The sequence below is a fragment of the Gallus gallus genome, chromosome 1 (genome assembly GCF_016699485.2).
Source record: "Gallus gallus isolate bGalGal1 chromosome 1, bGalGal1.mat.broiler.GRCg7b, whole genome shotgun sequence".
In the NCBI taxonomy this organism is placed as follows: domain Eukaryota; kingdom Metazoa; phylum Chordata; class Aves; order Galliformes; family Phasianidae; genus Gallus; species Gallus gallus.
Genome location: NC_052532.1, coordinates 49,261,861 through 49,284,516, shown reverse-complemented (window position 1 = coordinate 49,284,516; position 22,656 = coordinate 49,261,861). Strand labels below are relative to the sequence as shown.

Genomic DNA, 22,656 nt, shown 5'->3' with positions numbered 1-22,656 from the left:
GTGGGTACATGGATACTATAGCAGGGTTCGGGCTTCTTCTATGGCTAAATATATTTCTGTTTGCTCTTTACATACGTATTTGCACATACGTTCACACACACACATTTTATGTGCAGCCCAGTACTAGCACTTGTGGCTTTGCTTTGCCTGAGCCAGTCCCCTCAGCCCCCCATGGCCCCAGCAGTCATGTGGGAGCCCCTGCACTGCAGCTGGGCCCATGACTTCTCCCACAGCCCCCTCCCCACTCTGCTTGTACTGGGGAGAGACTTCCCCACCCTGCCACTGCTTCCTTTATTATCTCTGCCCAGCTGTGGTTTATAAGTTGTTTAAATCTTTTCTAGGAACAGATAAGAGATCACAATTACCCAGAATCCAAAAACGCAGACAGCTTGAAATGTGGTTAGGCTCTGCCCTACTTTCATTGAGCTAAGAGCAAGGCTCTGCTGAGGTGCTTGGGGAGAGGAGGAGAAAAGAGAAAGATCCACCTCAGCAAACCGCCCCTTCCCTCCCTCCTTCCTGAAACAAGCTTCCCCGCAAAAAAAAACCCTGCTGCATCTGTTCAAACCACCCCGCCCGCTCCTCCTGGCTGGCCTGGGACCTCCGGGCAGCAGAAGTGAGCAAAGCAAAGCTGCCCAGGGACATGGTGGCTGGGCTGGAGGCTCTGGTGTGTCACCATCACTCCAAGCTGAGCTCGGTGCATGGATGGTACTCATCAAACCAGGGGTGGGATGAGGATGGCAGGGCAGGGAGTACTGCAGGTTAAGTGTGATGTGTCACCAGAAGTTTTACCATCCATACACTCACTGGCACAGTGGGAAGCCACAGAGGTGGAGTGGGTCTGGGACTTCCCTCCTGTGAGAAATCCCCTCCCCGGGAAGTCCACACTGGGTTACAGAGCATTGCTACACCACACCATCAGTCACTAGCTGAGGGTAAAGCTTTCAGGATCCTGCAGGGCCCAGGGAGGGGATAGCGCTGACAAAATGCTGGAGGCCATTTTCCTTCTCCTCTCTGTGGTCCCAGCTGCTCACAGATACACACCTGCAGCTCTGTGACCTTGTCTGAAGTAAAGAATATCTGTTAAGTGATTCCACCTACATTACTTCAGCTACAGAGCAGTACGCAGATAGACAAACCACTAGCAACCACTAGTATTTTAAAGATGCTTCTCCATCCTGCTTGGGAGTACCTGTATCAAAGCAAGGATGAGAGCAGCAGGGGTGTATTTTTGCAGATGTTTTTGTTAGTGGTAGCAACAGTGAGAAATTTCAGGAGAAGTGTTTGCTGTGGTCAAGGCCAAAGAGGGATACTAAAGAGGCACTGTCTGAAAGATGATACAATCCAAGATCATTATGGTATTTATTAATACCACTTACAAGGCCTGACTTGTACAGCCTTGGAAGGAAAAATGAAAAAAATGCCAGCAAACACATTATGTTCTTCTTCAAGATGTTGTTTCATCCTATTGAAAATCTTTGTTAGAAGGAATGATGAAAATGGTAATAATAAGGCACTATAATTATACCTGATCTTTCTGTAATCTCTCTCTCTGCAGAGTTCAGGAGCACTTTACTGCTATTATTGGATTTGAACAGTCCCATCTGGATAGCATACGACTGATTTGTTTGCATGGCTTATTTTAGGTATTTCAGCACACACGTTAGAACTGCCTTCATATCTGGCCCATCCCCTGCACAGCACCTAAGAGCAGCAAGCGACCCCATCCCAGTGCCTTGGAGAGCTCTTTGCACTTTGAGGTTCAGAGAAGCCCTTTTCCACCCAGCGCAGTACCCCAGAACAAGCGATGAAACCATTCCTGTGGCATCCAAACAAGCAAGAAACTCCATCATGGCCAAGAATGCAAAAGTTCTTGAGTGTGAAGCCGGGCACATGATAATTCACTGGGCCAGGACCAGGGGAAAACAGATGAAATTCTAAATAATTTGGCCCAAGATTAAAGATATTATTATAAAGAAATGAGTTTAAAAAATGAATAAAAATGTGATACAAAAAATATTGTTTACATAAACAGAACTGCTTTCAGCCTGAAATTTGCAGCTGTTTGTCACTAGCTTACAGCGCAGGGAATGCCCCTTGCAGATTGAGTCCCCATAAAACTTAGCAAATACAAGTTGCTTCATTATTTCGCTGCTTTTAGTGCTTTCCAGGGGATATTTTTTCCTCCCTTGAACTGGAGCAAAGACTTCTCCCTGCTGACCAACTGGAGGCAGGTTGGATGCAGCCCATGTCCTTCCTCCCACCCACCCTATATCTCCATATGTGCCCAGGCAGGTGACATTTCCAGAGCCCATCCATCCCCAACGGAACTGCCAGCCCTGCCTGAAGCTTTTTCCCACCTTCATCTTTCCATTTTGAAGTAGTACATCCTTGCTTTCATTCTCTTAGATTCTTCAGAGACGTCTTTCTCAATTTGTTTACTTCTGGTTTATTTTTAAAAGACAAACCCCCAATGGACATAAGCTCTCAAGTCACTTCTGAAAACACTGTCTTGTCTGTAAGTGCTTTGTTTGTGATCCTTTCCAGTCCTTGAGGCTATTGTTTATGAGCTGGAAGGCATCTACGCTTAGGCTAATCACGCCGAATGCCAGCAATTCCCCCAGCATGATTTGATGCACAAGCCAGTGGGAGCATGGTTTGTTGTGATTACGTTTACTGCAGAAAACCTGTGTTTGCTCACACCAGCCTCACAAAATGAGGCGGTCTCATACTAAACCTTCTGAGGTGAACAGCAATTTGGTCACTGATTTCAGTGGCATCTGGGAGTGGCTGGAAGGTCTGCAGCTCTGCCAGCAAGAGTGGCATTGCAGAGAAGGAGGTAGCCCAGGAGCCACACCAATCCTCCTTTAGCTGTTTGCTCAGAGTGGGATGGAGATCTAGGAGGCTGCCACTGCTGCGTGCTATTTTCTTCTTCCTCATGGCACAACATACTTGAAGCTCCTATCCAACACAACCTGTGCACTGGGCAGAGCTGTTCCAGCTGTTGCTCGGGGCAGAGGGTGTCCTCCACTTCCAACCTTCCTACCCAGAGAATGACAGAATCATAGATTCACAGGATGGTGGGGTTGGAAGAGACCTCAAAGCCCACCCAGTCCCATCCCATGCCGTGGGCAGGGCTGCCACCCCCCAGCTCAGGCTGCCCGGGGCCCCATCCAACCTGGCCTTGAACCTCCAGGGATGGGGCACCACAGCTCTCTGGGCAGCTGTGCCAGTGCCTCACCGCCCTCTGAGTAAAAACTTGCCTCCCAGTATCTAACCTAAACCTCCCCTCTTTCAGTTTAAAGCAATTCCCCCTTGTCCTGTCACTATCAGACATCACGTGAAAAAATACCTCCTTTTGTTTCACACTCACGCTCGAGTATCTGATTGGATGCTTCCTTGTTGTTTTTTTTTTAAGAAAACACACTCAGCCTCCTACTCCATGTCACTTACACTTTGCAGACCTCTGGCACAGACCTCCCTGACGAGAAGTCCCAGCCTACAGAGCCAGCCACTACAGGGAGGCAGTTGGAAGTGCTCTGCTCTGCCTGCATCAAAAATGGCAGCACTGCTTCCCCAGCTGAGATCACAGGAGCAGAGAGCACGCCGGGACCTGGCAGCTCTGCAGGGAGGCAGCTGAGGATGCTGCCAGGTCTCCTTTGACACCTGCTCTCCCTTTGATGGCCGTCTGCCCTCTGCAGCCCTGCCTTTGTGCCAGGCAATGGCCGAAAGCTCCGCTGTGCACAGCACTTTGCAAATGCCAAACGTCCAAGGGATTGCTGCAAAATGAACTCAGACAAAATAGTCGGATTCCCCTAACCAAGGTATCCTTGCAAATTGAGATTTTTAGCACATTTAAAGGTCAGTATCTAAAGGGGGGCTATGAGAGAGCAGGAGAAAGATACTGTAGCAGAGTCTGTTGTGATAGGACACAAAGAAATGGTTTCAAACGAAACGGGGTGGTTTACACTGGAAGAAGTGTTTTACCATTGTGGGGGTAAGGCACTGGTACTGGCTGCCCAGAGAGGTGGTGGATCCCTGACCCTGGAGACATCCAAGGTCAGGCTGGAGGGGCTCTTGAGCACCCTGATTGAGCTGTGGGTGTCTCTGTTTATTGTAGGGGGGTTGGACCACATGGACCTTAATGGTCTCTTCCAACTCAAATTTTAATTCCATGATTCTGTGATAACGATGGACATACATATTTTATGAAGGATGTCAGGGCAAAAGTCCTAACCAAGGCTGTGTGTTATGTGCTTTGTGTTATGCCTATGCAGAAGGTTTTGTTCTGAAGCTCGCCTGCATAGGAGCACTCATTTCCAAACAGTGAATATGCTGAAATGTTAATGCAATTTTTTTGAGACGTGTTTGCACAAAACTTGTGTGTTTGGGTGAATTTTGATGCTCTGAGGCAGAGCCCTAATGCAATACAGACCCTTATGTCAGAGGTAATCAAGTGTTATTACAAGAGCTGCTGGCCGTGGGGCCCCTCCTGCACACTCACAGGGGTACATATGGAAGTCATTAACAACTTTCAGCGGAGGATTTTGGGAAATTAACCCTTGCAACCCCAGAGCAGTGCTGGCGGGCAGCAGACGAGGAACAGCTTCCCACTGGGACTGAGCCGGCCCCGGGCAGCCTGGCAGGGGGGACAGACCTCTCCATTTGGGCTGTGAGGACGAGTGGTTGAAGGAAACCATCTGCGGGGCTGCGTAAGCTTCCTCGGCAAACTGAAACGAGTCAGCTGGAGAAATGTGTAACGTAGCGTATAAAAATGCAAACAATTTTCTTCCAGTCCCCAAACGGTGCTTGAGGGGTTGTGAGGAAGTTTGTAATTTCTTTATAAGCTCCTTTAGGAGCCACCAAACGCAGCGCTTGGATGTGGGCCACAATGTTCTGCTCTGCGCGGCTCAGGGGCAGGGTGGCTGCAGCCAACATATCCCACCCACTGCTGGGAGCCCATGGATGTCACTGGCAGTCACTCCTCGGATGTAACCTCGTCTGATTTTACTCTATGAACCTTTTTTTGCTTCCGAAGTCTAAGGAAAAGGGCTTCTGGCCCCCTCCGTAAAGCTGGCCGCATCCCATGCACTTCTCACATTCTTCTTCTTCCCGAATTGGTTTCTTTTCTTGCACCAATCCTGATCCAAGACGTGCCCTCTCCTCTGGGATAACGAGGGTAGGCATCATAATGTGCTTTAAACTTTCATAATGTAACAATACTTGGCAGTCATTCACTGCTTTTCATCCTCAGATCTCAAATCAATTTGCTACAGCCCTGCACGGAATTGACTTACTTGTAAGACACAGACAAGTACTTGCTGTGCAATTAAAAAAAAAAAAAAAAAAAGAACAAAATAAAGTAGATTTTATTAAAACCCAAACTACGCCTTCCTCCCTTGGTGTGATTTTCCTCAAGCACAGCCCTGGCCGCAAACGCGGCTGTTCCGCAGCCCTCGGCCACGCAGCCCAAGATGCTCATTTCAGGCCAAATGAGAGCGGTTCATCACCAGGTCAGCGCGATCCAGTCAGAAAGCTCTTCCCTCAGCGAGTTATAACTGCTGCCATAAAACAGAAGCATTCCTGTGCTCGGCTGTAAATGGTGAAGAAATGAGCCAAGAGCTTTCCCACCACCCCCAGTTTAGGAAGGGAGGGAGGGAAGGCAGCCAGCACGCCCCAGAGATGAAAGGCAGTGAGGAGAAGGGCAGGAGACATGGCCTCAACCCCTGGGTGGGCAGAGGGAGGGGAGCACGCAGAGCTGACCCACCAGGGCCTCCCCTGAAAGCCAGGGCATTGCCCAAAGCCACCCGAGGGGCCGGCAGGGTGGGCACAGGAGTAACAGGAGTGCACCCAGTTGGGCCTTGAAGATCTCTCTCGGCAACCTGCCCTCAAATGGATCCCCCCATCCTATCCAGCCTGGACTTGTTTCCACCCTTGTGCCTCCTTCTCCCATCAGGCAATGGATGCTGCAGTGAGCATCACTCCTTGCTGACCCCCTCACAGGTACAGGCAAGTTGCTCTTGGGTTCCCCAAAGCCATCTACTCCCCAGGCTGAACAAACCCAGCTCCCTCAGCCTTTCCTCCCAGGGAAACATCTTGGGGTCATACCCCCGAGCTCGCTCCAATTTATGACATTTTTGTTGCAACAGAGAGCCCCAAACTGGATGCAATATTCTAAACGGGATCTAATGAGCAGCCAGTACAGTGAGATAACCACTCCCTCACCCACTGCTGCAGCTGCAGTGCCACCGGGCTGCCCCATCCCTCCCTGGGGCTGGCAGGGGGATGGATCCCCCCACAGCACTAATTCAGCAGCCTCGGATCACAAGGCAGAGCCTCAGGAGGAGGGCAGGACCTCGGTGCCAGCAGCGCGACAGAAGTCTCTTGAGATTAATTCAGCATCCAAAGAGCTCCTGCCATGAATAATGCGCCGTATCTCTCTCTGCACTGGCTGCACACAGTGGTTCCTCAGATAAGACACCTAAAGCCAAGAGAGCAAATTCAGGGTCACATCTCTCTGCATTTGGTATTTTTTCCCCTATGCAGGTCTGGAGGGGAAAGGCAGAGTGAGCACAGCAGTCTGCCCGCACAAAGCGCTTGTGGAAGCTGACTGCTCCCTGATCCCATTCAGGTGTCCTCTTTTACAGTATCCAAACGCACTGAACTCCTTCCACATAGCTGCTTTTAGTCATGTGTTTTTGAGGCTATCAAACCCACCTGCACCCCTCAAACAAATCAACAACGCTAAGATTTGTCCCAGCCTATTTGATCCCTCTCTGTCCCACTCGCTCTCCGCAGTTACAGCTCACAGCTGCAGTGCCACGCTCTAGGATCTCAAAGCACCGGTGTTTCCTCCAAACACTCAGTGCAGGTCTGCAGACACTAAAAATACTTCTGAAAATTTCACCCCTACACTTTTAGGAATTATCTTATGTTCATAAAATTCTTATTTCATTGCACCATAAGGTGAACTACGCCTACTGTTCCCAGCTAGGACCACTCCTTTACGTACTGCATCTGCTCTTCGAAAGAAACTCCCTCGTCGTTCAGGGTCAGTTTGATTACCACGTCTCTGCACTAAGCTAACAGGGCTCCCAGCACTGCAACGGAATGAAAATATTGTTGTGTATTCAGCAGCTCTTAAAAATAAGTACAAAAACATGTTTATTAAAATTTAGGAGTTGTATAAAAAATCCTTTGCCTCCTCTCGAGGCAAAACAAAATACCTTTTTGTAGCCCATAGGTGGCAGCAGCATACTATCAGATGAGGAGGACAAGAGGCTCTGGACTGGGTCTGCTCACACCCTGCAGGGCAGAACCGACCTCAGACCTGCCTCCCAGGAGCACGATGCCCGTAGTATAAAGTAACTCATCTGCACTCCCAAAAACCTGTTCAAATAAAGCAATGCAGAAGCCACTCAAGCTGCACGTATTTGTACATGGCTGCAACGTTTTTTCCCCAAAAGTGCTGATCTCTGAAGGGGCAGGTCTTGTACTTGTGCTCAGGCACAGCCACGTGGTCTCCTGTTAACATGTGGCCTCCAGTTAGCTTGTGGCCCGTGCCCACCGATACCTGGGATGCAGCGCTGCGGGGCCATATGGCTTCACGAAGGCACACTGGCAGCATAAACTAGCTTAGGCACTTTGGGTAGTGGGGCTGACCTGGCAGGACAGGCAGCTTGCCCTGTTCTCAAGCTTATTAGTCATGACTGGAGCCAAGAGCAGGACTTGAGGATGGGAAGATCTGCTCTTCAGGCCTGGCTTCACCCCAGCCATATGGGGGAAGGTCAGGCACGTTGTGCATGTTTGAAGACACAGCTTTTGCAGCCAGTGGGCGCAGGCACCCTGCCCCTCCGAGCAGCCAGCCCAGCCTCTCCAGCATGGCCGTGTGCATCCCTTCACCTCCACACACCCGGCATCATCTCCTAGTGCCGGCTGCAGAGGGATTGGGGACCACGCTCCCCTCCAGGGGTGACACCGCCGCCTCCTGTGGGCATGTCCGCATGGCAGCGGTGGGAGCGGGCAGGTGCCGCTGGCACAGTTCTCGCAGCGTGGGCACAGTCCGGCGGCTCCGGCACAAGGGCTCGGAGAAGACCAGAGGAGTTCCCCCCATCTCATCAAAGTGCAAGGGGTTGTTGCGGGTCCCCGCCACCACCAGCTCCAGCAGCCGGACCACGCAGTCCGAAAACCAGTTCTTCAGACGGAAATAGCCCTCCTGGAAAGAGATGCGGAGGCTGACGGGCCCAGTCGGCATCCGCACGCTCAGGCTGAACAAGCAGTTCCCCTGCGAGCTGTCCCGCACCAGGTAGGTGCCAACGGGCTCCCGCTGCAGCTTGGCGTGGGCCTCCCCGACGGACAGCGGGCCCCAGTAGAAGTCACTGGCCTGGAGGATGTTGAGGGATCGCTCCAGGACCTCCCACTCGCAGCTGCGAAACATCCGGAAGCGATCGGGCAAGCCGGGCGGCGCGGGGCTGGGGAGGACGCTCCGATGCTGCCTTTGCAGACAAGCAACAGTGGTGCGTGTGTTTTGCAGATCATCTGGCCTCCCTCTGATCATCTCTCAAAGAGCCCATGGATCCCGGGGAGACGCTGCATTTACCATGCTTTCTCCGTCGCCTCCAGCCTGCAGGAGAGAAGCAGAGCGAGGTAAACCCCTACATCCTCGCACTGAGCAAGTGAGGACGTTTCAGAGGGAGCAGAGCCGTGGTGTGCCACCAACCCACAGCTGTAGGTACACCAAGCAAATACAAGCAGGAGAGACTCCCGCTGGGCCACACCAGTGCAAGGGACCAGGTTACAGTGCTGCATCCATTGGGTTCATACGTTTCACATCTAGGGGCTTCTCAGCACATCCTTTAGGCTGGCTTGTATTTAGCAGATCTCGTTATTTTGTGATTTCCCTCTGCTGGGTGGTCAGGGGCTTTTCAGAGTGGCCTTCAGTCTGGCAAGAGGAAATGAGATCCCAAGTGAGAAGAGAAGAATTTCCCAGGCAGGAGGGTATCTTTCATTTTGGCATTCAGCAACCCCCCTCAGACAGAACAGACAGCAAGACCCACAAGCAGCAGCAGACAGAACAAGCCCTTCCCACCAAAGCCCAGGAACCGTTCCCTCGTATCAGGATGCTCCCAGATCCACTCTGTAAGAAATCCAGGTCCACACTTCAAGTACTGTGTACTGAAGTACACAGCCCCTGCTACAAGGCACTGAGGCCTCAGAGTGTGTCCAGAGAAGGGCAATCGAGCTGTGAAGGGTCTGGAGCAGAAGTCTGGTGGGGAGCAGCTGAGGGGACTGGGGTTGCTCAGTCTGGAGAAGAGGAGGCTCAGGGGAGACCTTATTGCTCTCTACAATGACCTGAGAGTGTAGCAAAGGGGAGGCTGGCCTCTCCTCCTGGGAAACAGCAATAGGACAAGATGGAACGGCCTCAAATTGCAGCAGGGGAGGTTCAGGTTGGACATTAGGAACAATTTCTTCTCAGAAAGAGTGGTGCTGCATTGGAACAGGCTGTCCAGGGAGGTGGTTGAATCACTGTCCCTGGAGGTGTTCAAGGAAAGATGTCACACTGAGGGACGTGGTCTAGAGCAGTCACAGGCATGGGTTGATGGTTGGACTCAATGATCTTATTGGTCTTTCCAACCTAATAATTCTATGATTCCCTGAAATGCATCGCCATCAGCTTCAGAGCTGCCACAAGTGAGAGCACTTGTGCTGACACCAGGCTCTGCTGATGCCCAAGGAGCATTTCTGCTCAGGACCATCCACCCTGCCTGTGCTGCAGGGATGTCTCCTCTCTGCCTCCAGGTGCTGCTGCCCCCTCCCAGCCACCGTCCTCAGTTCCCATGCTGCCTTTTCTCCATCAGTGGAGACACTCAAGGCCCGGTTGGATGAGGCCCAGGGCAGCCAGACCTGGTGGGTGGCAGCCCTGCCCACAGCAGGGGTTGGTTCTGGCTAGGATTTGAGGTCCCTTCCAGCCCACACCATTCTATGACTACGATTCTATGATTCAGGCAGGTGCCCTCCCTCACCGTCTCAGCCCTGCTCATCTCCTGGGCTTCATGTTGACACCAGACTGTCTGCTTTCAGAAAACAGAGCCCTGTACCCAGTGTTGCCATCAGCCATCCATCCAAGTCATTTCAATTATTAGAAAAATATGTTTTCTCTGTGTGTGTGTGAGTGTATATATATATACATCAACATAGAAACCACAGCCCCAAGCCAGAGGCTCGCTCTGTGTGAGAAGCGGAGCTGTCACATACCACTTCCCCAGGCCTGACAAGTCAGTCGCTCACCGCCAAGCCCTGCCCTCAGTCCTTTGACACACTCCATTAACCCAGTCACAGTCGCTGGCAGCGTGGCCATGCTCAGGGCAGGCCCAACGCTGCGGCCCAGCAGCCTGTGTCCCTCCTCCAGCAGGCCCCACTGTGGCCACAGGCTCACTAGGGAACACGGGGACTCAGAGGTGCCCAGCAGCACCCTGCCTGGGGTCATCTTTTCTCTCCTCATTCCTCTTGCAACACTCAGCAGTGGTATCAATAATGCCACTGTCAGGCACGCCTCTATTACAGGGCCATACACCCTGGCCTCCATACACCCTGTCCAAGCCTGGAAAGCCTCTTCAGTGGCACTCTGTTTTCTACCCTGTGATTTGCAGACCACAACATCCCTGGCACTGCTCTGAACACGGCGGATCCTGCCCTTTAGCCACGTGTTGCTGTGGGAGGGAAATTCCACCCTGAGAAAGGTGGGAGGGGGAGGAAGGTGTTAATCAAGCTGGGTTTTTTTCTTTTCCATTAAAAAAGAAAAAAAAAGGCAGCTGAAAGCTGCTCAGAGGTTTCAACCAGTCAGAATAAATCTTAGGGGAAGCTGATTTGGTGAGCAGAACACAAGCAAGGCAACACGTGCAGCCATTAGGGCAATCTGTCACCACCAAAGACTCAGCACTGCAGGCGCCACAAGAAGCTGCAGCATCTCCATCCTTTTCCTCTCCATTGGCTGAGGAAGCTACAGAGCATTTTACATTAGTTAAGAAAAGGGGAAAAAAGGTAGCACTCCTGCTAAGAGCCTTCAAAGGCTTCAGCTGTGATGGGACCAAGAAGGAGCCCCACTCCCACCAGCAGCCACTCCTCCCAAAGGGCAACTTCTCTTGGATCCAAACCAGAGCTTTAGGTCTAGGTAGGACAGTAAATCCTAACAGGAAAACAGAAGCAGGCAGATGTCTTTCATTTTCAAACTACTTTAAAAACAACAAATAAATGGATGATAAAGTGCGGCTGGAACACCCTGATGTAACTGTAGATGTCCCTGTTCACTGCAAGGGAGTTGGATCAGACAGCCTTTAAGAGTCCCTTCTAACTCAAACGATTCTGTGATTCTATGACTTGTTTAAGGCTGCAGACGCTGTTTGACAAAACAGGAAAACAAGTGTTTGTCCCAGTTTTCAACCTTGAGTCACCCTCTTAAGTCCTTTAAGAAAAATCCACAGCTACTAGAAGTCTGGCTGACTAAGAACTGAGACTGTGTCATCATTTCAAATTCAAAGTAAATGCAAAAATAGCACCCTCATAGCGCGCTGACTTGGTTTGAAATCTACACACGGGTCATATCCTCAGACAGCATGAGTTTGTTTAGCTTCAGTGTCCCAGTTCCAACAGATGACTGGCTGGCAGGGTAGCATTAGCTAGCCCACTGCAAATACTTACTGCTATCGCCTTTAAGGTTCATCTGATTTGCCATACCAAGATCTGTTTTGTTTTCTCTCCCCACTGACAAACAGCCCCCAGAAGCCCCAACAGCCGGGAACATCGCTGCCTCCATACTGTAAGAACAGCGCTTACAGCCAAAGCAACATCCCCAAAATGCCGGCGTCCCACTGGTTGAAAGGCTGGACAAGTTTCGCCAGGCCTTCTGATCTGCTGCAGGTTCAGGAGCGTTTCAAAACAAGTACTCTTGACACAGGGCATTCTGCCTTCCTCCTGGCTCACTATCCAGGCAAAGGCACGCATTTTGTGTATGGAGACGGTGAAGCAGGCAGCTGTGTGCAGCTGCTGTGTAAGCCAGCCCCGGGGCTGGATACAGCTGGCACACTCAGTGGTGGCTTCAAGCACTCAGGGAGGACTCATTGCTGCGCTTTTCTTCCTTGAAGGGCTCACTTACCTCTTGAAATTTACCATCCATAGGGAAGAGCTGCTAGATGTCAGGCCTGGAAGTGGTCCCAAGTCAGGAGCCTTGATGCAGCAATACTGAGTTTTTGCAAAGCCTTCCCTTTGCATCCATCCTTTGGAAAGAAAGAGATGCCCATCAGACAGTGAGCCCTTTAGTTGGCCGTAATATGGGTGTGAAATGCAACAAATCTGGAGACGGTTGCTCCGCCTCAACCTCCTCACCCTGTATGACCGTAGAAGGCTTTATACAACACTTCAGATAGCAACAGACGCATTATTGGTGTTATTATTATTACTGCTGCTACCAAAGCCACAGTGTGATTAACTAGCAGACAGCTCACGGATGCCCTAAGGACAAATGGAAAGACCTTACCACTGTCATCATCTTTAGGAAGCAGAACCCATAAAATCCAAACGTTAAGAGATGATGGCAACAGGAAAAAGCTTTAGGATTTGTAATAGCAAGCTCAAGCTTGCACTCAACACAAGGCACAACACTTCGAGAATCCCATCTGAAAGCACGCAGCCAATGCTTTCATTGTGCCTGGTACAGGCGGGGTGCAATGGGGCCGTCCCAGTGTCAGTCACAGCTCCTCCAGCACAGTGTGGCCATGGGGATACCACAGCTCCCGCTATCTTTTATGCCATGGCCATAAGTAAGAGCCTGGCGCAAGAGTGACGCCGTGTCTGACACGAAGGAATACGCAGATAAAAAGAACGTGACACACACAAACTCACACCAAACCAAAACCATGTTTCCCTACACAACCAGCGTTCAACCAGGATGCAGTGTGAAAAACCCTGTAAGTCTGTTATCTCGTACAAGGCACTGCAGCACTACACATGCTGTGACATTTCCTGTTTCCACGTATAGATGGAGTGCACGCAGGGCTTTGGAAACCCGTCTACAGATCTTCCAGAAGGACTGCTCTTATCAAACCCCTGTGATAACGTTGGGGTTGGAGAGCATACCCCAAAACCCACAAATAATTCCACCTCCCCGTGAATGTGTTGCTTTGTTTTTGTGTTTCTCATGCCCTTTTCTATGACGTGCCTTCTGCTTCAATGTGACGCTCTGCCGATACGGGCTAAAAGGTTCTTATCCAGGAGAAAGCCCACGGGATAGTTCGACGTGCCCTAAGTGTTCCCCAGGGCAGGGCAGCCTGCATGCATGTTTGGTTTCCACGTAACGTGCTCAAAATAAATAAATAAATAAGGACGGTGGCAGTTCATAGGGAAAGCTAATTGCTTTCACTCGCCTAACTGAAAGAGCTGGAAGAAACGTGGTCCCTTCCTCACACCTCTGAAACACGCTGTGAACTCAGAGCAACTCCTTCCAAACCAAACAGCCTTTTCCCAGCAGTCCCAGCCCTGCATCAAACCATAACCCCCTGTCTCACAGCCGGCCGGGCTGACCCACGCAGGACTGGGTCTGGGCTCTGAGGCTTTCCCCCTCCACATCACTGGCAAAAAGAGAATTCAAATATAAAGATTGTTAGAAGCAGGAAATCAGTGCGCCCGGCTTCAGAGCCACAGCTCAGGCTGTCCTGCTGAGGCTGAGGGACACAGATGTGCTTCTGCCCACCTCTGCCCAACAGGGTGCTGGTTTGGGGAGGCTTCTTCCAACCACGCTGGGCTGAACTGACTGACTTGTGTTGTCCCAGCGCCCCGCCAGAGGCACGAGTAAACCCTGAGCCATGACAGCTGTCAGCGGTCCCCACAGTGCCAGCTGCCTCTCATCAAAACCATCACATTCAATGGGAAAGGAATTCAGGGAAGACACCAGTCCTTGGAAGCGAGCAGCATCTGCAGGGAATACTGGCTCAGCACCATGGGTTTGAGGGGGCAGGGGAAGGCCGCTCCCTTTGCTCTCAGGCCCTGGCAGATGTGAGGGATCCAAATCCATCCCTGCGCTGTCGGCAGCAGGAAGGAGGGGTGCAGAGCACAGCCACACCGCAACGCGAATTTCCAGCACACAAAATAAAGCAACTAGTCCCGAGAGTCAGAAGCGGGCAAGGAAAGAGTTGAGCCATTAGAAGCAATTTAAGAAAGCTTAAAGGGACAGAGCGCGATGACCCCTACAAGCAGTGGCCACGGTCAGAGGCGCTGTGCAAAGATGCAGCTATGGCAGTGCCTGCCCCAACCTCTGCAGCTTGCAAAGATGAAACGCTGGCGCTGGTGGAGCCGATATAAAGGAATATGAATTAGTGTCGGCGGGGAACAAATTTCCACGAGGATGGCTGTCATGAAAGCGGGACAGCAGGTAGCCAAGATAAACAAAACGAAAACAAATGGCGTTTTCAGTTTGTCAAAACCAGAAAGCCTCTGGGGGAATCCATCCTTCAGCTCACCAGGATGCCACCAGCGAGGGGGGGCGAGGAGCTGCGGAGGAGCTAAGCAAGCAAGCAGAGTTTTGGCTTGCTTTCTTCTGCGCGCAGCACTTAAAGCTGTTTTACCTGCAGGGCTGCGGGGAGTGATCAGAAGAGACGGGGAAAACTGAAACAGCGGGAAGTCAGTGGGGTGCAGCAGACCGCGCTCAGGGTGGGACGGGGACGGCAATGCCACCACCTGGCACACCTGAAATACAAACAGGCAGAGCTGAGACAACGGGGACGGGCCTGAGGATGGGTGGTGGGAAGCCACCTGCAAGCTTTCAGATGGAGCAGAGAGATGTGGGGGGGGGTGCAGCAGGAGCACCCCTACAATCAGGCTGCTCTTTTTATGCTCTTTCATAAAACGAGAAGAGAGGAAGTTCAAAGGTAACCGAGATTGAAAAGTAAGTAATTTTAAAACTCATAAAAGGGAAAAACTCCAATCACACACACATTAAAATGCTGCTGGGGAAAGTGAGAGAGCTGATCTGAGAGCACTCATTTCTCCTCTTTCTCAAGCTTCTCTGCTCCGTCCCTGTGAGGCGCCCACCCCTCCACGCTCCAGCAGAGGAATCCAGCAGCAAAGGGCTTGTTTTAACATTCCTATTTAGCATCACCTTTAAAAACCTCCCTGACTTTACACGCAGCTAAAGGGAGCCCAGCCAAAGGCACAGACCTCCCTCAGCCCAGGTTCGCTCCCGAGGAAGTAAGGAAGCAGACACGCACCACTGCTGAGCTGCAGAGCCACAAGGACTGTTACCCAAGTCAACGTTTTCCCTCAGCATTTGCAGGGGGTGCTCAGACAGAGGCGGCTGAGCGCTGCCAGCCGTGTGTGCCTTTGCCTGCGACCTCTCGGGCAGGGCCAACGCTGAGCTCCTGCAGCCCCACGGCCTGCGTGTGAGCCCGCTGCCAGCACAGCCCGCCGTCCCCTCGGGCTCACACACGTCTGCGAACGCACAGCGGCACGCAGCACGAGGGGAGCAGGAAGGGAGAAGGCAGAGAGAATGTGCATTATCAAAATACCTTGAGAGCGGTTCTTGGAAATGAGCAGCCTGCGAGCGTGTATCAGACATTCATTTCCTGTGAAGTGCACACAGGCCTTTTCATTTCTCCACTGAAGAGGACGAAAATAAGGGGCAGCTCTAAGGGCTCCAAAGACAACACGGAAACCAGCATTTAGCCTTTTTACTAAGGCTGAGTCGATGCTGCTGTACTGCTAGCTAACTGCTGAGCCCAGCCTGACATTCCCAGAGGCTAAAACACAGGGCTTTCGACACCTCGCTTCTCCATCTTAACATGAAATCTTGCACTTGGTCAGAGGGGAAATGAACTTCACCTGGCTCGTTCTGACTGCTCATTCCCTAACGCGAAGCCACCAAGTCCTGCTGCCCCAAGCACCACCGACCTGCTTGGGTAAAGGCACTGAGGCCAAGGCCAGCAAAACGTTCAGCTAATGAGTGCCTCAGTGGGGCTGAAGGGCGTGCATGGACGCCAAACAGGAGGCCAGGCAGTGAAGGGCGACCTCAGGGGGTAAGCTGGTATCGTGCCTGTCTTCAGTTCCTGCCTCTCAGTACACACCAGCAGGGGTGTAATTAACAATCAGTTGCCTTCTTTGCAACAAACACACCATGTCCCCACACACTTAACACCTCGCTTACAAAACCCACCACCCCCTACCACCACGCACGCTCCCACTGAACCACACCACTGCGCTTTGAGGCACGGCCGGCCCCGTTCCGCACCAGCCTCGGATCGAGGCCAACGGATGCCCTACGGGAGCACCTTGCTGAATGGAAGAAAGAAGAATGAAAGTCCAGCGGGGACAGAGCGAAGGAGAAGGCAGGAAAGGAACCCAGCAGCACGCTCTCCCGTTTGTTTCTCGGCAGCACAACCGCAGCGTTAGTGACAGCAGTGAGGAATCTGCCCTCGCACAGACTGCCCACCAGCTCCACAGGCATTCCAGCCGGATTACAGATGGAGGCACCGGCTGCTATTTGAAGCCGTCATCTGTGAAACATAACTCAGCCCTCTCCAAACAGAGGCCCGGGGGAGCAGCACCAGCCCACGGTGCCCCCGTGCTCCCTCACGCCCAGCGGTAGTTACCTGTGGCTCAGCGCAGCCCGGGCACGAGCATCATCTCAAGCACATGGCTGCAGTCTGCTGAAACTCCACGGGCTGTTCAGTGGTTGTTTGAAGAATGAAACGGGGCTGCACGGCCCCACGAGGGCCCGCCCGGTCACCACCAAGCGAAGCATCAGGAAGCTGCAGCTGCTTCTCATCCCACCCCGTTTTGCAGATTGAAGCACGGTCAGCACGCGGCTGCGTTTTGCACTGACGTTCTCTGAGTGCAAACTGCGCTGCCGGGACCGCGCAGCCCCGACCGGGAGGCTCACAGGTAGAGCGCAGCCTGCAGATGTGCTCTTTACCCCACGCTTCCCAAAGCAACGGTTGAGCCACATCCCCATCCTTCCCTCATACCAGGGGACAAAAAAAAAAAAAAAAAGCCACAGATACGAATTTAACATTCTTGAGTTCCTCTCCGTTACCTTCAGGGTTCGTTCAGATCCTGTTTCCAAGCTTACATTAAATTAAATTAAAAAACAAACCAAGAACGAACGGCGTGGGGGTAGAGAAGTCCTAAGAGAAGCACGGGCTGAGCTCGCACCGAAGCCCTCCGAAAGCGCACCCACCGCTGGGAAGAGGCGAAGAGCGGACGCTGCGGGAGCGCCGAGCGGGGCAGCACCGGAGGCGCGTGCGGAGCAGCGCAGGTGCGGGGCCGTCCGCCCCATCCCGCATCGCCGAGCCCTGCGCGGAACGCGGCGCTGCGGCGGGCGGAGAAGCGCGGAGAGCCGCTCGCCCCGTTCTCCGTCGGACCGCGCGCCCCTCTCCCGGCCCCGGCCGGCTCCGGACTCCCTCGAGCCAGAACCGAAAAGCCCCCTCTCTTCCCCTCCCCCCCCGAGCCCCGCTTACTCTCCGCACCTCCCGGCGAAGGGTCGCTCCGCCGCCGGTGCGACGGCCGCGCTGCCCGGCCCTCCCCCGCCGCTCTCCCGCCCCGAAGCGAAAGAGAGGCGGCCCCGCGCCGCGCCGCGCATCCCCCCGCCCTCACCCTCACCGCCGGCCCGAGGCCGGGGCGCGCCTTACCGGGCCGGGGGGTGCCCGGCGGGCGCTGCTCGGCCGCCGGGAGCGGCGGGGAGGGGGGAGGGGAGAGGGAGGGAAGGGAGGAAACCCCCCAAGTGTGGCTTTTCCGAGGAAGGAGCCACGGGGGAGGGGAAGGGGAGGGGTTTCTCCCTCCTCCACCGCCACCCCGTCTTTCCACGGCGTGGCTTCTCCGTGCGGGGAAAAGAAAAAACAGTGCAGAAGAAGAAGAAGAAGAAGAAGAAAGTTAGAAAAGTTGGCCAGACTGGGAGAAAGAGGGGAAAAAGAAAGAAAGAAAGAAAAAGTTCTGAACGCCCCTCCGCTGCGGGCTCAGCCGCTCAGCATCCGCCCCCCAAGGACCGCGGGCCCGGCCCCCCCCAGCGGCACCGGGCACGGTGGCCGCCCCGGCCCTGCTTGCACCGCCCCCGGGCTGCGAGGGGGCTGGGGCTGCGCGGAGCCCTCCGGGCTCACAGGCGCCTTAAGACGTGCGCTGCTGTCTCGGTGCGCCGGATGAAACGATTGGAAACCTCGGAAAAACGGGAGAACGCTCAAAAAAAAATCCGGAGATAGAACGGTACAGCACATTGTGCACAGTGTGACCGCACCGACGGTGAAAAAGAGTAGGAGAAAAGAGAATCTCTGCAATTCTCTACAAACCCCACAACTAGCAAAGGCCCAGCTCACAGTCAGGCAGTGTTTGCACCATTGGAGCTCTGATTCATCGATATGCTGCAGCCCGGTCTGGGTCATAGAATCACAGAATGGTTGGGTTGGAAGGGACCTCAAAGCCCACCCAGTCCCACCCCGTGCCGTGGGCAGGGCTGCCACCCCCAGCTCAGGCTGCCCAGGGCCCCATCCAACCTGGCCTTGAACCTCCAGGGATGGGGCACCACAGCTCTCTGGGCATCCTAGTCCCACCGTGGCTGTTCCATGCATGCCAGGTGGATTGCTGTGTTGCAAAAGCCATGCACAAATGCAGAATACAAACGTGCTATTGGTTGTTTTGCACCAGTCCGGTGATGCAAAGCAGCTGTAACTCTGTGTTATGCAGCTGAGTGCAAGAGTTTTACAGCTGCTTTGCATTGCTGGGGATCATGAAGCAGTCAGAAGCACGCTGAATCCAACCTGCAGCCTTGCCAGAAGTTCGCTGAGTATTGAGACATCGGTCCTTGTTTTTCCTTTCAACCAAGCATGAAGATGCTGCTGACCACAGAAGAATGTCTGAGCTTCCAGAAGAGCCGGCGCAAAGCGGTAATTCTTTTTCAGGGAGGACCTGCCACTGGAGCCCTAAATCACGGCAGGGCCAAAATGCTCATCCGTTCCATTTTTGGTTTACGAGGAGGCTTGTCACACTTTTCTTTGTATTTTTGGATGGCGGCTTCAAAAATATCCTGTGGTTTGTTTTACAGTTGCCTAGTAGGGAGCCAGCTTCCCTCTGTGGGTATTTATAGCATTCGTTGGGTGACTTCATAGGCTCTACCAACCACCTTGCCTTAACAGTAAGCGGGCTGCTCTAATTCTTCCTTTTATTCGTACTCTCTGCCTTTGCTTTAGAAAGTAACAACGTGCCCGCGGGTCTCGCTCTTTCCTCCCTCATCCACTTGGAACTGTGACCTCGCAGCGGTTACAGCCGCAGTGTGTTGCAGCAATCCTCTCCAGCAATAAAAGCTGGTGAGACGTGGCGCCGGGGCACCACTGACCACAGTTTTCCAAAGCTCAGACTTGACTCACAAGGACAGGGATGCTGGAGTAGCTTCGTGTCTGCTGACGCGAAGGAGGTAGCAAACGAGGATAGCTTTTTGGGAAAGTGACAGCACGCACTGCCCTGCAGGAAGGGAAGAGTAAGGTGGTGAGAAAAAGGGACAAGGTGGGGAGAAAGAAGCACTGAAAATCCGGAGAAGAGAGGAAGAGAAGTGCAGAAAAGCAACATGAGAAGAACACAGTGGGCAGGGGGTGTGCTGGGGTGGGAAGGTGATGGTCGGAGAGGTCCCAGGTGGCTGGAGGCCTGAAAGTGTGACTCCCATCCAGAAGAAGGGTCGTAAGGAAGATCTGGAGAACTGCAGACCTGTCAATCTAACCTCGGTGCCAGGGGAGGTTATGGAACAGATAGATCTTCTTCTGTGTGTTGACACAGCCAGTGCAGGACAACTGGGGGATCAGGCCCAGGCAGCATGGGTTCATGAAAGGCAGGTCCTGCCTGACCAACCTTATCTCTTTCTATGATTGGGTGACCCGCCTGGTGGATGAGGGAAAGGCTGTTGATGCAGTCTATCTAGACTTCAGCAAAGCCTTTGGCACTGCCTCCCACAACAGTCTTCTGGGGAAGCTGCAGCCTGCGGCCTGGGCTGGTACGCTCTGCTGGGTAAAGTACTGGCTGGATGGCCGGGCCCAGAGATCAGTGGTGAATGAAGTTAAATCCAGCCGGCGACTGTTCATGAGTGGTGTTCCCCAAGGATAAGTATTGGGGACATGCTGTTTAATATCTTTGTTGATGATTTGGATGAGAGAATTGAGCGCACCCTCAGTGAGTTTATAGATGACACCAAGTTGGGGGGAAGTGTTGATCTGCCTGGGGGTAGGAAGGCCCTACAGAGGGATCTGGACAGGCTGGATCACTGGACTGAGGCCAATAGGATGAAGTTCAGCAGGACCAAGTACCGGGTCCTGCACTTTGGTCACCCCAGGCAATGCTACAGGCTTGGGGCAGAGTGGCTGGAAGACTGTGTAGAGGAAATGGACCTGGAGATATTAGTTGACGCTTGGCTGAACATGAGCCAGCAGTGTGCCCAGGTGGCCAAGAAGGCCAATGGCATCCTGGCTGGTATCAGCAATAATGCAGCCCGCAGGAGCAGGAAAGTGATTGTCCCTCTGTACTCAGCACTGGTGAGGCTGCACCTCGAGTGCTGAGTTCAGTTTTGAGCCCTCCACTACCAGAAAGACATGGAGGCCCTGGAGTGTGTCCAGAGAAGGGCAGTGGAGCTGTGAGGGGTCTGGAGCACAGCTCTGATGGGGAGCAACTGAAGGGACTGGGGTTGTTCAGTCTGGACAAGAGGGGACTCGGGGGAGATCTCATTGCTCTCTATAATGACCTGAAAGGTGGTGGTATCGAAGGGGAGGTCAGCCTCTTCTCCAAGGTAACAATGATAGGACAAGAGGGAATGGCCTCAAATTGCAGCAGGGGAGGTTCAGGTTGGATATTAGGAAAAATTTATTCTCTGAAAGAGTGGCAATGAATTGGAATAGGCTGCCCATGGAGGTGGTGGAGTCACCATCCCTGAAGGTGTTCAAGAAAAGGGTAGATGTAGTACTTAGGCACATGGTTTAGCAGACAATATTAGTGGTTGGATGACCAGTTAGACTAGATGATCTTAGAGGTCTTTCCCAGCCTCAGTGGTTCTATGATTCTAAGTGTTAGTGCTGCTTTGCCCTTCTGCCAACAAACCTGTGTGTGGAAGCTCAGATGGGACTGGAGCATGGTCTCTGGATCATGGGGGACTGATTTAGAGGCTCAGTACTTTACTGGGCCTCCAGGCAGACCTAAAGCTGCTGTCCTCCAAGGTTTGCAGGTGGGACATGGGTGGGAGATGAACCACTCTGCACATAGCCTGCCCTGGTGGTGATTGATCAGAGTGGCCCAGAGCCAGCATGTGGAATTCCTGCCAGCTGGAAGAACGGCAATGGAGAGACGCAAGGATGTGGCACCACAGCACAAGTGACGACACAGTGCACAAGATGTATAGAGGAGAGGGTGAAGGATGCTTGGGGTGTAGATAGGCAATGATTGCCATGACCTTCTGATGTGCTGTGTGTCCAGCCTGCAGGCAGAGCACAAAATGTACAGCCTTTTACTGCAAATACCCTTCTCTCTTTACCTTTCTAGGTGGCCATTTCTAAAGGCCTCCTTTTGGGAGATGCAAACGGCAAAGCATTAAGAAGATAAACAACAAACAAACAAAAACCAGCACAGAAAGAGAAAGCTGGGAGGACAAAATCAACATGAAAAGATCTCCCAGCCCTTTGCTTCCTTTCCTCTTCCCCCCAGAAAAAAAAAAAAAGAAGAAAAAAAACAAACAAAAACACCTTTCTGTGGTTTAGAGTGAGTGCAGGCTGCGTTAGTTCAGCCCTTATAAGAAAAATTAGCACAAGTAGTGGCCCCTTTGCGTGAAGCAGTGGCCGGGCCCCCCCTCCCCCTCCAAGAACAAGGCTCTTCTCAGTATCGACGAGAAGTTGCTTTCCAGGAAAGCGAAGGTACACTCTGCCCGGCACGCCGTGACCCGGCGAGGCTGCGGGGAGGCCTAAAGGCAGCTCGCAGGCTGCTGGCCTCCCACACCTGTCGGCAGCTGGGCTGGAGGCTGGGGAGCTGCGGCCAGCGGGAGAAAGAGATCTGGGTGCTCAGTCTGGGCTGCAACACCCTCTGCTGTTCTGCAGAGGAGGGAGAGGAAAGGGAGGGCACCTCTTGCCGGCTGCCAGCGTGGCCTCATCTCTGCCCTTGTTTCCCCATGTTTGCTCCCCCACATTGAGAGGTGATGCTGGACCCCACTCACAAGAGACTGGCACCGAGTCCTCCCCTACGCTGACCTCCTTCAGGGCTTTCACAGAATCAGAATGTTGGATGATGTTGGCAGGCACCTCCAGATCCGTCTGCTCTAAGCCCTGCTCATCAGGGACACCCGGAGCAGGGTGCCCAGGGCCACATCCAGGTGGCTTTTGGAGATCTCCAAGGAGGAGTCTCCACAGCCTCTCTGGGCAGCTCGTGCCGGTGCTCTGTTACCCAAAGATACAAACAGCCACAAGAAGCCATCCTGAAGGAGCTAGACAAGACACAGACAAACATAGGAAAAAGGTCCTGCATGGTTGCTGGACCTAGAAGCAGGAGTATCTTCTGAGTCTCTAACTGAAGAATAATAATGTAGAAAACAAAAAGGAATATAGCTATGAACTATAGGGGTATTTGTAGCAAAGACTTTGCAGTCTGCTACCACCTGACAGTGGT

General features: G+C 52.9%; 1 protein-coding gene and 1 long non-coding RNA gene across 19 annotated transcripts in view; one reads left to right on the top strand and one right to left on the bottom strand.

The window, feature by feature from the left end:
* LOC121109327 overlaps positions 1-3,141 on the top strand; it is a 33,512-nt gene extending 30,371 nt beyond the window's left edge. For 2 of the 3 annotated variants that reach the window (XR_005848763.2, XR_006932666.1), the window contains exon 4: positions 1,556-3,140. This is a non-coding gene — a long non-coding RNA (uncharacterized LOC121109327). Of the gene's footprint in view, positions 1-1,555 lie in introns of all 3 variants that reach the window. The other variant, XR_005848758.2, reaches the window with a different exon arrangement.
* Positions 3,142-7,137: 3,996 nt separating this feature from the next.
* Positions 7,138-18,068, bottom strand: SOCS1L (suppressor of cytokine signalling 1-like protein). Of its 16 annotated transcripts, none has more exons than XM_015289240.4 (4): positions 17,670-18,068; positions 14,613-14,733; positions 12,149-12,269; positions 7,138-8,620 (listed from the first exon to the last, which is right to left on the bottom strand). In XM_015289240.4, the coding sequence occupies exon 4, from the start codon at positions 8,552-8,554 to the stop codon at positions 7,916-7,918; it is 639 nt and encodes a 212-aa protein (XP_015144726.2). In that variant the 5' UTR covers positions 8,555-8,620; positions 12,149-12,269; positions 14,613-14,733; positions 17,670-18,068; the 3' UTR covers positions 7,138-7,915.
* Positions 18,069-22,656: the final 4,588 nt, after the last annotated feature.